Source organism: Chamaea fasciata, unplaced genomic scaffold (assembly GCF_029207755.1).
Source record: "Chamaea fasciata isolate MVZ Bird 193981 ecotype frontalis unplaced genomic scaffold, bChaFas1.0.hap1 SCAF_12, whole genome shotgun sequence".
Classification (NCBI taxonomy): domain Eukaryota; kingdom Metazoa; phylum Chordata; class Aves; order Passeriformes; family Sylviidae; genus Chamaea; species Chamaea fasciata.
Window position 1 is genome coordinate 10,996,294 of NW_027094097.1, and position 15,310 is coordinate 11,011,603.

At 37.5% G+C, this 15,310-nt stretch overlaps 1 protein-coding gene across 3 annotated transcripts in view; it reads left to right on the plus strand.

Moving 5' to 3' along the window:
• WWOX (WW domain containing oxidoreductase) overlaps nucleotides 1–15,310 on the plus strand; it is a 476,999-nt gene that overhangs the window by 112,510 nt on the left and 349,179 nt on the right. Inside the window, exon 9 of one of the 3 annotated variants that reach the window (XM_066194644.1) lies at nucleotides 12,130–12,203. The exons of the other annotated variants lie outside the window; for them this stretch is intronic. Within the exon in view, the coding sequence (XP_066050741.1) occupies nucleotides 12,130–12,195 (66 nt within the window). The 3' untranslated portion in view covers nucleotides 12,196–12,203. Of the gene's footprint in view, nucleotides 1–12,129; nucleotides 12,204–15,310 lie in introns of those variants that run through there. 3 annotated transcript variants of the gene reach the window in all.

Consider the following 15,310-nt stretch of genomic DNA (forward strand, 5'->3'; position numbering starts at 1 on the left):
TCAGAACCCATCTGTTTTGTCATTATTTACATACAAGACTCAAATTTAATATATTTATTGTAAGTTTCGAGCTTACACTGAGTGTGGTATCTGGTGTCACCCCCAGGTGATTTTCAGTGTACAAGGGCATATAAAATTATAAGCAGAGTGCCATTATCACACACTCGTGATAGTCTTACATAGACCCAAATATTTTTGTTGGCAGGTAACAGAGAAGAAAGAATATCATGTGTTAGAGTAGCAAGAGCTTAACAGATGTTTCAGTGAGCTGAATTTTCAAATCCTTTTACATTAAGAAATGGCTGGGGTTTGGGGAAGTTCTGAGAATATTGGGTTACATTTCCTGTTTCAGAGCAAAGCCAGCCATTGTGTTGGACTTTTAGCAGATGTGTTACCCATTTTAATGGTTGGGAGTAAAACATTGGTTCTGTTGCTGAGATATAAATTACATTTATAAAAGCCCAACTTGTCACCTTTAAAAGCCAGTTCGAAGTAGTAAGACAATTCTGCCCTTAATTTTTCACTGTGTGAGAGACTGATGCTTGAAGTTCTCTTTGATTTCTCCCTCCTTCCCCAAAGATAGTAACTTTCCAGAACTGGATTTTGTATTTAAAGTATTGCTGTTGAGAATTATAAGGAATATTTCTAAGGGATATTTCTAAGGGCCCCAAAGTCTTCTGCATGTCTAATTTTTATATAAACGCATGAATTCTTGTCCCTGGGATATTTTCCCAGGGGTGTTTGAGGCAGTAGCTTTGTATTGTGGTGTTGATACAGGCAGGAGGAACCTCCAGTGCCTACAATGGCTTCACTGGAAGTTGGAACTTGCCATAACTTGGAAGTGTTTAAATTTAAATTTCATGTCATGATTTCCAGGCACATCTAACATCAACTCAGAAATGTTATTATGGCAAGAAATCAATCTGCATCTACAGGAGTGTCTGTAATCTAATGATTACATCTCTTTGCTTTTGATAGGAACCCAAAAGAGGCCCTGCAGCCTCATCACCTCTTTGCTTTCTCCCCCGTCCCTTGCTGAAGAAGCTGGAATTGCCCTTGGAGCTGGGGATAGAATTCCCTCTCCAAGCAAACATTTTGTGCTGTCCAAAGATCTGTGTGGGCTGTGTTGAGTTGATGTTGGCTTCCAGTTCTGAATTCACAGTTCGGGCCAAATTCTGCCCTCAGCTGTGCCTGTTCAGCCCCAAGAGCAGCCCTGGGCAGGGTGGGTATGAGCGTGTTCCAGCACAGAATTTGGCCTCCATTTCCTTCCTTAAGACATTCCTGAAAATGTGCTGGGTTTTCCTGAAAAGCAAGAGGCACCTCTTTTTGACAAGAGCCTCACAGTTCAGGTTTGATCAAAATGACATTTTCTTTTCTCCGATTGAGTTCTGGGCAGGAAGTGGAAGAAGGAAAGGAAATAGCCACCTACTGGATATTAGCAGTCGTAGAGAGTGAATAAATCTCATGGGCAGTTCTCTTGGTTTATGGATTAATGCCTGAAGTGTAAACGTTAAAGTGATGCTAAGCCACAGTTCTCCTTTTTAACATGCAGGTTTGTGGACCTTACCTGCAGTAGTATGGAGGGACAATTATTTTATTGAACCCTGATAGCACGTGCTTCCGTGCACTTTAAAATTGACTGAATTCCTTCCTCCACTTTAAAATTGACTGAACTGAGTGAAAGGAAAGAAGGCTTATGTGGAAGAACATTTAGATTTGTTGTAATAGGATGGCAAAGAGGTGCCTCCAAAGTAGTTGTTGATCATTTTGTGTGTCCTATCCAGCAATAAAATGTAATATAAGCTAGTTTATTATCAAACTTACATTTAACTGATACATACTTTAACTCGCTGCTAAAATAAATGTAGCATGAAATATAAGGGCAAATTAAATTTGTCCCCTGTAACCTACACCACAGGAATGGAAAGTCTCTATGGAAACTTATCCCTGTGCCAAAGTGAACAGGTCAGGATCTCAGTGACCAGAATGGTGCTCAGGGGGAGCACTGGCCACGGAATTTGCTGTGTCCAGCACGGCCCCATAGCTGTTTGTGGAGGAGCTCTGTTTTTGTCTTCTAATTTTGTGGAGGAAATAAGGAATTTCTTCCCCCAGATCCTTGCAGAATTTCAGAATGCTTTGTCAAGTATGTGGGCTGCAAGGCAGGGAAATATTTGGTCCTTGATGGTTTATATTACATGTAATTAAATTAAATTTTTAAATGAAAAAAGATGATTTCCCTATATTTTCAGAGTAAAAAAGCCCTTTCTTACTGTTATTTCTTCTCTTCTACTTACCATCACTTATGGAGCTAAAGTGCACCTGGAGTGCTGTGGAGTCTCTGAGGTGCTGTGCAGCATTGATCTGCTCAGAATGTATTTGAGAAACCATAAGGCAGGAAATTTCTGTTATATTATGAGTGTTGAGGTGCTTGGGTGAAAGGAATGATGTTGCACTCTGATAGAAACAGATGAACAGGATGTTCAGGTTTTTTGGGGTTTTTTTGTTCATTTACCTTTGGTTTTTTATGTCATCACTATACTCAGTATTATGAATTTGCCTCATCCTTATGGTAGGTTTCTTGGGATCTTTTTCATACTGAAACATCATGAGTTGTGTTCTTTGCTGAAAAATTGACCAACTACTGCCACAACTGAAAATAAGGAAGGCTTTGATTCTCCATGGGTAAAGATGACTAAAATTAGAATTGTGAGATTGAGGAGATGGTAAAAAATAATTTTTTTAAGTATTAGGCAGTGAAATTCTGTAGTTCTGGGTCTTTTTTGATTTTTGCATTTATTTTACATGTTGCTGTATTCTCTTTTTTGATGTCAGTTATTCCAAAAAGATGTAGAAGCTTGGGGGGGAAAGAAAAGTTGTCTTTGTGGGAATCTGTGTTTTCACAGTACACAGTTCTGTTCTTTTGTCAGGGAAGAAAACAGCTAATAACAGCATTAGAAAATCTTCAAGGTTTATATGTACAACCTCTTGTCCTTGCTTCCTTCTGACTGATTAGAAATAAGGTCTCTCTCAAAAGTGGGTGTGTGCTACTTTGCTGCATAAACACCACGTTAAAACTCTGGTTCTGTACAGGTTTGTGACACTTTTGGTTTTGTGGCCACACACAAAAAAAATTCTCATGTAGTTCACATAAATCTAATACTTTTTGACAAGCATTGCTAAGAAAACAGCAAAAGAATTTATCATAGAGCTTTGTTAAAAATAATTGGGAAGGAGAATGTAAGGGAAAATACACTGCAAGGAACTTTCTGGGTGCAACATGTACTTGAGCTGTAGAACCCAAAGACTATAAACATGCATGTTCATATGCTTTTTCTGGCTTTAGCCATCAATAGCAACTTTTCCTGGGAATAATCTGGTTTGGAATTAAGTCTTGATGATTTTTGTAAAAGCTGAAACAGATTGCCTCTTTTTTCATGCATTTATTTCGTGCTAATGGGAACATATGTCTAAGCTTGGGAAAGTGTCAGCAATGGTCTGAACCACTCTTTTGATATTTTCTGCCCTAGATCTTAACATATCTATGCACTCAGGTAGTAATTCTATCTTTGCTACTTGTCTTCCTTTGTCCACTCTTAAACTGCCCTCAGATGATGCTAGATATTGCTATATGAATAATTTTAAGAAGGTTTTTCATAGGATAGGATAGGATAGGACAAAAGGACTTTCATAGAATAATCCTGTACTTTCTGCCTGATCTTTGTGACCTAGTGGAGAAGTGAAAATTGGTGCTTGATATTCCTGTGCCTTGCTGAAGACCAAGTGTGAGTGTGCCCAAAGTCCCCCCTTGATTTTTGACTTTGTTGAGCTCCAGAGCCCAGAGGATGCCCCTTTTGTCACCCCAGGTCCCTCCAGGTGCTGCAGATGAGGCCACTCAACCCTCCCTGTGACCTCAGAGATTCTCCTTTGTGAGCCTGAGCAAGGTCACTTACACATTTTGTTGTAAATAAAACTACAATCCAGGCCTTCTTAGTTAACCAGCTAGCACAGAAATCCCAGGATTATTTATTTTCTTTAGTAACTAGAGAGTAATAGAGATAAAATTTTTATGAATAACTGTAATCAAAGCAAAGTCAATGTGCTGTGATTCTTGTATAATGATCCAGGGAACTGCTGCATTCTAGAATGATAATCTCAAATATTCAGTGATTGAATTTTTAACTAGCAAGGAGTTTTTATAATTTTTTGTAGAAAAATAGTCCCTAAAAAGTCCTTTTTGGGGTTTGTTCATCCTGGGGAGGAGGAGGCCTTAGTACTTGCAGTACCTAAAGGAGCCCCAAGGGAGCTGGAGAGGGACTTTTTACAAGGGCTTGGAGTGACAGGACAAGGGAAAATGGCTTCAGACTGATAAAGGGCAGGTTTGTTTCCCTGTGAGGGTGGGGAGGCCCTGGCACAGGCTGCCCAGAGAAGCTGGGCATAATGAGGATCTGCACGACTGAAGTTCAGGAAAAGAAATGTTTTTGGATGAAGATTAGTTTTTATTTCTTTGACCCATATAAGTTAAAATCCTGAGCCCAAAATTAAAACGGTAGATGGTAAAAGTAATGAAATTACATAATTGGATGTTGTTAGTCCGTGTCATTTTGTGATCATAACTCACAGAGCAATATAAATTTTGTGGATTCTAGAACATGGTTTATCTTTCCTCACTTTTTTTTTTCAAGTTTCTATTTATGAATGGACAGATGTTCAGGAAACCCCAAGTTTTTATTGGCCCTGGGCAGAATAGATGAAATATGAATTATTTTTTTTTTTAAAGAATGTAGTGTAGCTCCTATGTTATGGTACTATAATTTAAATACTCTTTCTTAATTGGGGGATGTAGTGCTTAGTTACCTTATTTCCCTAGAACCCTTTGGATATCTGAGATGCTTTATTGTACCATGCTCTTTTCATTTCTCACTCTATCATCTTTGAAGAGGTGCCATACCACTTTAAACAGTTCACCAATCAGTTTCAGATGATGGATTCTCTTTAATCATTTACATCCAGAGAAAGTCAAATATTCCTTAGGAAGCCAAAATAATCTAACAGAATGTATGGTGTTTGTGCAGCTGGATATCTTATTTATTTGAAGTTCTCGGGGAAATCTGTTCTGACTTTACAAAAAAGATGGAAGAGTAAACAGCACCAGTGTCCAAGTAATGTGAGCTAGAAACTCCCTTCTTTTAGAGAAAAGTAATTTAAAAAGTATATTTGCAAGATCCAAAAATAATAAAGCATATCAAATGCAGAGTGCTGCATAGTGTTTTTTCAATATTCTTACTATTTTTACATGTGTGTATATATATGTATATGTGTGTACCCACATATATATACACATATATATGAATGTACCTACATATCTATCTACAGAGATGAAAATATACTTGAGTCTTTAATATAGTTCATATTCTTGGATAGGTGAACACAATAAGAGTCTGCTTTCCTGAAAAAAAAAGGTTCGTCTGTTTGTTTTTTACTGTGTGACATGTCATTTATCATCATGTTGGTGTTCCCTGGACATAACTGCATAACTGAATTAACCTTCTTAAAAACTTCCTTCCAGGAAAGCTATCTTAAATATGTGTATGTGCAGAAATACGAATATTTCTAGACTTTTGGGAGGTGTCCCACTGTGAAGCTTATAGGGTTTCTAGTTCCTGTCTATTGGACATATAGTAGTCTATTCCAAAGTTTGTTATATATAGGCATCCATTTTTTTCCCCTCCTGAGGAGGATGTGGAGGGAACTTGCTGGGATGATTTGTATGATTTCCTGATTATGAAGTAGCAGATTTGCACTCATTCTTTTCAGGGGGAAAGCAGGCATAATAATGAACCAATCCATTGTGCTTAATTCAGTGTAAAAATGCACCACAAATGATACAAGACTTACTAGTTTTACAATAATCTCTATAAGGATTTGTAATTAGAGATTTTCTGAATTCACTTTAGCTTTTAAAGTTTCTTTTGAGACTTACACTATTTGAGTCATTTGGCTTTTCCAACCTCTTTATTCTGCTGTTTCTAGGAAGTTGTTAGAGTAGCAGCATCCACCCTATTTGAGCAAGGAGGATGTCAGTAAATATAAACAACGCAGTCAAATTCCATCCATTATTTTAGTGACAACATGTTTTTGCAGTTATTAACTATCATTATGGATATAGCACAGTCTTCATTGCATGCCAAAAAAAAAATCTATAGAAGGTAGTTGAGGAATTTAATTAATTGCAAAATCATCACCTCGAAATAAGATAAAGATAGCAATGTTGGATGATGCATCTTAAATAAAAATGAAGTATTTTTTGATATATAGAGAGAATTGTTTGTCTTGGAAAACAAGATCTACTTGTCCCAAACATGCAAGATTGATTTGTCAGTGCTGGAGATTTCCATCTCTTATACTGTCTTAACGGCTGATATTTCCAAAAGTGGAAGTCTTTTTTCCAAAATGGAGTTGAGCAAACATGAGTGTTGAAACTCACAGTGAGCTTGTTTTTAATGTTTGATCACACCATTTCTCATTTCTTTCTCATAGATGGGTGTGCACACACAAATAACTGGTGAGACTCCTAACTGGTGATGGAAACATTTGCTCAAGTGTTGAGCACCAGACTTTATGTGAAAGGAATAGGTTTGAAAATCCTTGTGCTGATCTGCCACATTAGCACTGGTTTTTCTTTGAAGGCTGTACCTACTATTATGCAAAAAAATATTGAAGAACACTTCAATTTAACAAGGTAGAGCCTAAGAATACTTGGAAGTACTAGGGGTCAATTTTTCACTGAAGTTCAACACTCTTGAATGTAGGTATTTTTCTGAGGATTACCTTGTCTCTCACTGTAATCTATTAATGAATACAATTAGGGTTTTTTCATTTATTGAGAAAATTGGAAACACAATTTCTTTCCACTGAACAGCATTACTATTAAATTGTTGTCCTGAATTGTCAAACTTGCATTATGATGAATACTACCAGTACAAGAAAACTAATTTAGCACTTCAAGTAAAACAACCGTCTTGGCAATTTTTTATGATAATGAATTTGTAACAGTGTCATTTAGAATCTGATTGTCTACTCATGTCAAGTAGCTCATCCCATCACAAATAGTGTGGTTATCTAACAGTATTAATTATGGAGCAGTGGCATGATCTGCAAAACGATATTATTGACAGTCAGGCTTCCCATGGCAGAGCAGTGTCCTGCCTCTGTAGGAAAGGAATTTCCCCATTGCAGGTTTCCAAGGCAAAGGTCCCAAATATCAGCAAGGTGGGCAGCTAAAAAGTCCTTTCCTGTTTCTTTTTGTGGATCACTGGTGACTGTTCTGCTTGTAATATCATGACATAAATGTAAAAATTTCATATTATTTTCTTCATGTGTAACAACACTAAAATAAGGGGTTTCTGGCAAATAAATTTATTTTTGTTTGTCAAGATATCATGAGTAAACAGAAGTAATGTAACTAGTTCTGCCAAGGAACAAGGGGTTACCTGAACTGAATGGACTAAATTGGTTGCATATGATGAACTACTGTGTACAAAGTGAGCCTTGCTCTTGGCTTTTGCACCAAAAGTGGTGATTTTGTGAGAAAAAATGATGTGTTGGCTTCTTCTGTTCCTTTGATGGGAAATGTATGTGAATTTTCAGCTTTTAAAGGAATTATGGCAGAAAGTATCAACAAAGCTGTCAGTTCCACTTGTGATATATATTTATTGTCTCCTTTTTGGCTTTATGTTTCTAAAGGAAATATTTTCATATAGAACGTCTCTTTATCGAAACAACAGCTGAGCTGACTTTTGGTGATGAGGTGAAATTTATCATTATTGGATTACATATGTGCTTACTCCATAATCAGTAATGTGGTGTTTTAAATGGTCTACAGCTAAAGTCAGTTAGGCTCATAAGAACACAATCCAGACCATTGTCCTGGAAAATCAAATACTCTGTTTCTACCCACGGCCAGCAAAGCTGAACACTGCTTGGGGCTTTTCCTGCTGCTAGGAAGGGACAGAACTCTCATCTGAAAGGTTTGTCTCTGTCCATGGAAAAGATTCCTGTAAATGCAGCCTAACTGCTAATCCTAAAATAATGTTTGTGATTGGTAATGAAATGTGACTAGGCCAAACTGGTGGTCATTCCTGATCACTATCATCATAAGGAAAAAACTTTGCTCTCCTGCCTCTGTTTGCTGCTCCCTTTGCTGGCAGATACATCCATGAATTAATGATAGTGTAGCACTCAGAAGCTGGAAAGAAAGGGTTGTCCAGACCTGAAATGGAGACTTAGACCTGGAACGAAGTCAGTCTATTTGCTTCAAACATCTCTACTGAAAAGTTTGTAGTCTGCTGTGCCTTAGTGCTTTGAGAGATTTTTGGGAGTCCTTCCCAAGCATATATTCTGAACTGATCTGAATGACTTCCTTACTGCATAAGTGTGAGCGTTGAATGTCAACAGGAAACAAATGAAAGCTTGTTCCATCTTCTTCATTTGTTTGGTTTGTCATTTTCACAACGTGTATTTGGTAGGGTAGATGCTGTTGTGTTACAACCATGGTTTTTCAAACTTCTGACTTCCTCTCTATAGGTAAGGTAAATGAGTTACCAATTTTCTTTGGCATGATTTACTTTTGAGACTTTCTGGTGGCCTGGGCGTTTTTTAAGCTGCAAAATGAAACTTGGCTGATAACTGTTGTATCAGAAGACAGATGTGATTTTGCCTTCCCATGGAGACAGTCAATAAAGCCACTGCAGAATATTGGTGTGTGAGTTTTCCAGGACTGAAGGTGGAGGTCTCTTGAACTGATTTTTAATGTTTTTGCTGATTCTCATGCTTTTGCCCCTGTTGTTCCCTTATCTCTGGTTTCTGTCCAGGGCTGTGATTTTGCTGTGTTTGTTAATTGATGCCAACTGAAAATGGCAAAGTCATGGCTATCAGTGGTGTGCTCACTTCCCACTTTACAGTAATGCCTGGCTAAAGGCTATTTTATCTACTACACAATAGGCATTCAAATACAAGTAAAAAGTCATTCGAATTCAAGTAAAAATCGGCTGGACTATTTTAGGTTGTCTTTAAGAATATTAGACGAGCCACTTTAGAATGTTTTATAGGCATTTAAACTAAAATCTTTATGGAAAGCTGTGGATTAATTTTCTCAGCCATGACATGCCCAAAGACAACATGTGCTGTAGATGAACAAAATATGGACTGCAGATAACATTCCTACTGAAATCTCTATGAACTGACTGTTACACTGACTGATGTAATTTTCTGCATAGTACTGCCTTAGCCACATGTAAATGTGGTTTTCAAAAGGTAAAAAAAAACGTATAGAGTTGAAAAATGTTTCACAACGACCATTTTAATGTAAGTTTTGCCTTAGATAGTTACAAAAATATTGAGGAGTAAAAAATGGCATTTTCTACAAAAAAAGCAAAATTTTAAGATGATCACTTGTTGGTTTTTTCTGATGGCGGTTAATGGCTAAAATCCAGATTCTCAGGCAACATGCTCATAAATACCCACAGAGAAGGTAAAATAGAGAAACCATGCAGAAGACATATTCTGCATGTGTTCACTGTGCAAACAACTGAAATAATGCTGATGGGAAAATAATTTTATTTGTGGTAATCAAATGTATAGAATTAAGTGAAGAATTTATTGTTTCTTCTGAGTTTTCAGACGATGACCATTTTTCCTAAACATTTGTATTGTGATTTTCTTTTTCAACAGAAAAAAAAAAAAAGTATGTTTTGAAAGGATTCAGATAAAAATGTTTTATTTTTTCCTTATTTTGTTCCCCCCCCCCCCCCCCCCCCCCCCCCCCAGTCCCCCAGTCATGTCAAAAACTAGAGAAATAATTCTCAAATTGCTACAGACAAGTCATTGGATTTCAGGGGGACTCTTCAGTCTCATAGGTGACTGTTTCTAAAATTTCCAAGTGTGGTCGTGAATAGATTGATGGAAGCTGTTTCCCAGTTTTCATTGCAGTGAATCTTAATGGATGCCAATTAAAATATATTTACATATGTACTTACATTTTCCACCATAACGTGGAGCCTATAACATGATTTATACTGGCAGATACTGATTGTTGTTTAATTCTTCCTTTTATCCACACACTTTTGAATTATGAATTATATCAATCCTTAAATCTTTGTTTGTTTTAGAGTAGGTTCTCTCTTTTTTTTTTTTTTTTGCCTCTTGGCACACCATATATGCACTAGCAAGTGCTCGCAGTTTCAGCTGCATTTAAGGAAATATTGTTGTAAGGCTTTTATGTGCTGTACTTCAATCAGCTAGTGCCAGCAGTATCCCAATAGAAAGACCCTCAACAGACCATTTTCAGCATTTTGCTGCAATTAAACTCCTCTGGTTTTAGCCCTCAGGCAATTTAGTACCTTTTTACATATGCACATTATGAACTTTTGACCAGGGCCTGGTAGTCATATATTAGATAGCAGCTTTTGAAAGCAGACTTAACAAGTTCCTCAGAGTATTACAGCCAGAGTCAGTTGTGGAAAAGGTAATTTAACCAACTTGCAGTGAGGCCATTCAGAATCGTACTGATGATCCTAAATATGTCTTTTTTTTTTTTTTTTCCTTGTTTCCTCTGGAAGCTGGTAGCAAGAGCTCTCAAAGAATGTGATTGATCTTTTATTCAGTAGCTAACGAGGGCTGTGATTCTATTAGTGCTCTACAAGGCAAGGGAACAGTGATTTAATGAAGTGTCTGGCGAGCTGGTCATAGATTTATCCTGTTGTCTCTAATTTGCAGCGCCGTTGCGAGCGTAAAAGAAACTGCACTGGCAGTGCCATTAGGCAGGTATTTCCTTAGTAAATTGTTGTAAGGTCAGGTGTAGTTATCTGGGAAAGGCGATGCCTCAGCCCTCACTGTCTGGAGATGACAGCAGCTGTGCCGGGCGCTCGCTGGAGCGGAAAGGGAGGATCAGAGGTCCGGCTGCGAGCCCCCCTCGCCGTGCAGGAGCAGATGAACTGCCAAGGAGGACTAATAGAGTCATAATTGGCCATTAGAACTGCAAAGGTGCAATAACATCTTAATACAAACTGGCTGGCGCTAGACCTAGTGCCAGGTGCTGGGAAGTTCCGTGATAGCCTGATCTAGCAAAGCTCCATTTTTTCTTTTTGTTCTTAAAAAAACCGAGGCAGCGCGTCCTAATCTCTGCGGTACAACAAAAATATGAGAACATCAAAACTTGAGTTGCTTTAAAGTGACATTAATGTCTTCAGTACATTTACTTCGGCGTGTAACCTGTCAGTCTTACTCAGAAACGATGCATGAAAATTTGCTATGTAGCTATAGATAAAATAATATCATAAAATGCTTTGGCTTTCACTTAATTAACACTAAATAATGCATTTTATTTCTGTCTACCAAAGGCTACTGAATTTTTTGTTTAGTTTCTCTTTGCTAGCCTGAGATGCTATTCAGGTGATGCCTGTGGTGTTGCACTTCTCTTTTGCAGCATTGTTTTTTCACAAACCTCTAAGTCCAAGTTAGCCAAAGGCAACCGTTTTCAGAGAGAATTTGTCTTTGCATGAACTGCTTGGTCATTTAAGAAGGAAATGATGGTATGGCTTTATACCTTGTCAAGGAGATGAGTCAAATATTTCAATCCAAAAGTAATATTGCAAAATAATGAAGCAGATCTCAAATGTGTGGTTCTGTCCTAGTTAGACACAGAACAGTAGATAAAAATATGGTTTTGAGATTTCTATGGCAATTCCTGGTGGCAGCTGGAGAATCCCCACGTAGAAAAGTGGTCCAAGCTGATAATTAAGACAGTAGGCAGAGATGACATTGTGGGAGTTAGTCCTCTTTGTTTATGTGTAGGTTACAAGCCAAACTGGGATCTCAGCCTTGTGCTCCAGGCTCTGTGCATAAAGGGTAAAGAAAAGCTTCTGGCCCAAAATGCATCAAATCTGATTTAAGGGAAACTGCAAAAATCTCTTGTGCAGTGAATGAAATGTGCATCTTGGCAAACAGCATCAGCACGGAGACAGTACCATGATAACTTGTCTCCCTGTATAATTACAGCACATTCACCACCAAAGAGTTGTCATTGTGCTCAGATGGATGATTTTATTTTTGAAAATTACGATTTTTTTTCAGTTGCACGAGCCCTTGAACTCCTGTGAACTTGACACCCCGTGGGATGTCATCTGGGACCCCTGTTAAATATACAGACACAATTAGTCCAGAAAGAGAGATATTGGGCTTTTAAATGAACAGCAAGAGGATTTAAAACAGTAAGCCAAACTTTCTAATTTCCTAATATTGACACTTCTGTCCCTCACAATCTTATTATAGTATTATTCTCTGCTGATCTACCATTTCATCAAAAAGTCTACAATGGAACTAAAAATCTAAGCCTTTTAGCCCATAGATCATTGCACTTGGTAAATGGCTTATTGTAGATTAGATAATGTGGTTCATAGCACATCCAAATCAATAAAAGGCTAGTCTGAACGTAGTAAAGTGCTCTCAGTCTGATTCTTTTTATTAAGTATATCTGCTATGAGCAAAGTGAAAATTTTAGTCTTTTTGCTTAACTTGATGTAAGAAGAAGACATTGCTTAAATTTCTGCATGGTTGTTTTCTTTCGTAGAGAAGATCTGTCCCATAGAATTTAGGGTTTTTTTGACTCAAAATTAAATATATGTCTGAAAAGTGATGCAATTCTTATATTGGCAAAATTCAGAGCCCAGTGGTTTGGTGTTTTCAATCATCCCATGCCAGAAATGAGCCTGTAGATCTCACATTTTTCAGATACTCAATGGTCTCTGTGAAATAAATTATTTTATAGCTGTTCTTACAAAAATCATCAGCAGAACCTCTCAACTTCAGCAACAAATGGAGGTGGAGAAATAGGAAAGAAACATTTTGAAGGTAGAGCAGATGACCAAACAAGAAGTGGTGTTTTAATCTAGGTCAGGATTCACCAGGAATCTGGGTCTGAAAGGGAGGATGTAGTAGTTCCTTCTGCTTTATCCCATGAGAACCATCTTGTGTTTCTGAAGGGGTAGAAATATCAGAAGGGTATTCTTATTTATCCAGGAGAAATTGAGGAGGCTGATATATGTGAGTTAAGGGTGAACAAGCATGGAGAGAGTTTCTACCCTTCTATGTGGTGCTGTGCTTGGGACCTGGAAGAATGGTGGCAAAATGGTAATCAGTTGCTCTCTGCCTCTACTTTACACTCACTTTCATTAATTGCAATTTTTTATTTTCCTGTTTACCTCCATGGCCTGTCCTGCTGAGGAAATGCTGAGCTGCTGAACCAGGTCATGAGCTTGTCCAGGTTTTTGCAGCTTGACTAAAAGGGGGTTTTAAAGCTATATTAAAAATCCACTGATTAGTTTGGAATTTCTTGCAAACAATCGAGTCAGATAAACTGTAATTGGTTGCAGAGAGATGCTCTTAACTTACCATTCTTTGACCGTGTTATTGACCAGTATGTGTTCACCCATGTTATTAATAATTTATCCTTTGAAAAAATCTATGTGCATTATAGCCTTTGATCTCAGAAATTTCAAAGCTGAACGTGCTATTTCCCCCTTCCTTTTGCATTTTTTTCTTTCTTTTTAAAGAAATTTTAATAGAGAAGAGAATGAAAAATAATTTTTAAACTTTTTTTTTCATTTTGGTGGGAGAGTTTCCTGATGACATCCATCCCTGGTAATGAGAAGTGTACATTAATACAGTAAGAATATATATGAATAAAAAAATCAAGGCAAGCTCGCTGTACTTTGCAGATGAAAAATGTTTGAAAACAAGACTTAATGCATCTAGTAGATTAAAACAGAAATTAAAGACTTTAGAGTAAGAAGAGATCAAAGACTGTCTTTTCATTGTTCTTTTTATTGTTTATTGACTTCAAAAAGACTTTTTAGTTTAAGCTGACTTTAATGTCTCTTGAATGCTCTTTTGTAAAGTGACTTTGAAAACTCACGGATAATGTCTTCATTAAGTGGGAAAAAATCTTGGTAAAAATATAACTGTGACTTTGCTTTCATTATAATAGGAAGAGATAACACTTTGCTTAATTAAGGTCTGTTTTGCCTCTGTTCAGAGTTTTACGACCATTTTTTTCATTGAAATTAGTGCTGATAAAAGCTTGAAGTAGACATTGCTAAACTGAAACTCTTAGTTTTTCAGAGAAGTACGGTAATGTGAGTTCTCTGTCTGTATTTGTTAATCAGTTGATCAGGATGTTGTCTTGTGTATACGAGCTATTTTAGGAAACAAAAGAAAAAACAAACCCCAAAAGCATATTCAAGGTGTATTGATTCTAAAATAAAACAATGCTCCTTGTGTTGTTGGGAATGTTAATTTAGAGACTTTCTGCTCTCATTCTGTTTCCAAATGTCTGTGCTTTTCTCACCAATCCCTGATGACTTGATGTATTTGGATTATGTTAATACCTGTATTAATAATGACAGCAAAGATCACAAATCTGTGGAGGCAAATGATAGATTAGGAAAGCCACGCTGAACAACTTCTCTGGGGAGTAGTGTGTACTTTCCACAGTATTTTGAGGTTTTAAAAAATGCACCTGAGGTATTGTACTGCCTTGGCCTTCCCCCTCCCTACAGTTCATCTTTTTCTTATGGCTCTGTGAGACTCAGTTCATGGTACTTTTAGATGGGAAGGGAATGATCATGGTTTCAGGAAGTGCACTCCATATTTTGAGATAATTGAGATACATACTCATTTTTGGTTTGGTCCTCACTTGCCTGTAACTTTGGTACAATAGGTTTAGCAATTTCTGACAGGGGTTTATAGTGCAGCTCTGGTGTTTGTTACTCTGGGGGTATTGGACAGTCGTTGTGATGGAAATTTTATGATACTCACCCTTCCCATTCTGTGTGTTTCTGCCAGGGCTCTGTGTGCAATTCTCGGGCAATCTGCTTGGCTCTTACTGAGCATCAAAAGATGCTGATTTACAGTCTGCACAAGTTGTTTGCAAGACTTTTTTACATACTTAGAAAACTCAGCAACTCCTTTCAACGTGATAGCTGAGTTTCTGGAGTTTTTTTTTAATGAGAAATGTGTGTTGCATGATTTCTGTAACTGCCTAACCTTATGTCAGCTTTAAAGGAGATTGTCTTCAAAAGGAAACCCAAAGCTACACTTGTTTCCTTTTGCTTCCATTCATGGCTAGGGACAGAGCAGCACAGCTATTCTAGGCTAGGCTTATTTTTACTGACTTTCAGCTATGATACAACTATTAGGAATCTTATGTCCAGCGTGAAAAAGAGGCACGAGGCACTGGAAGGGGTATCTTTGAGCT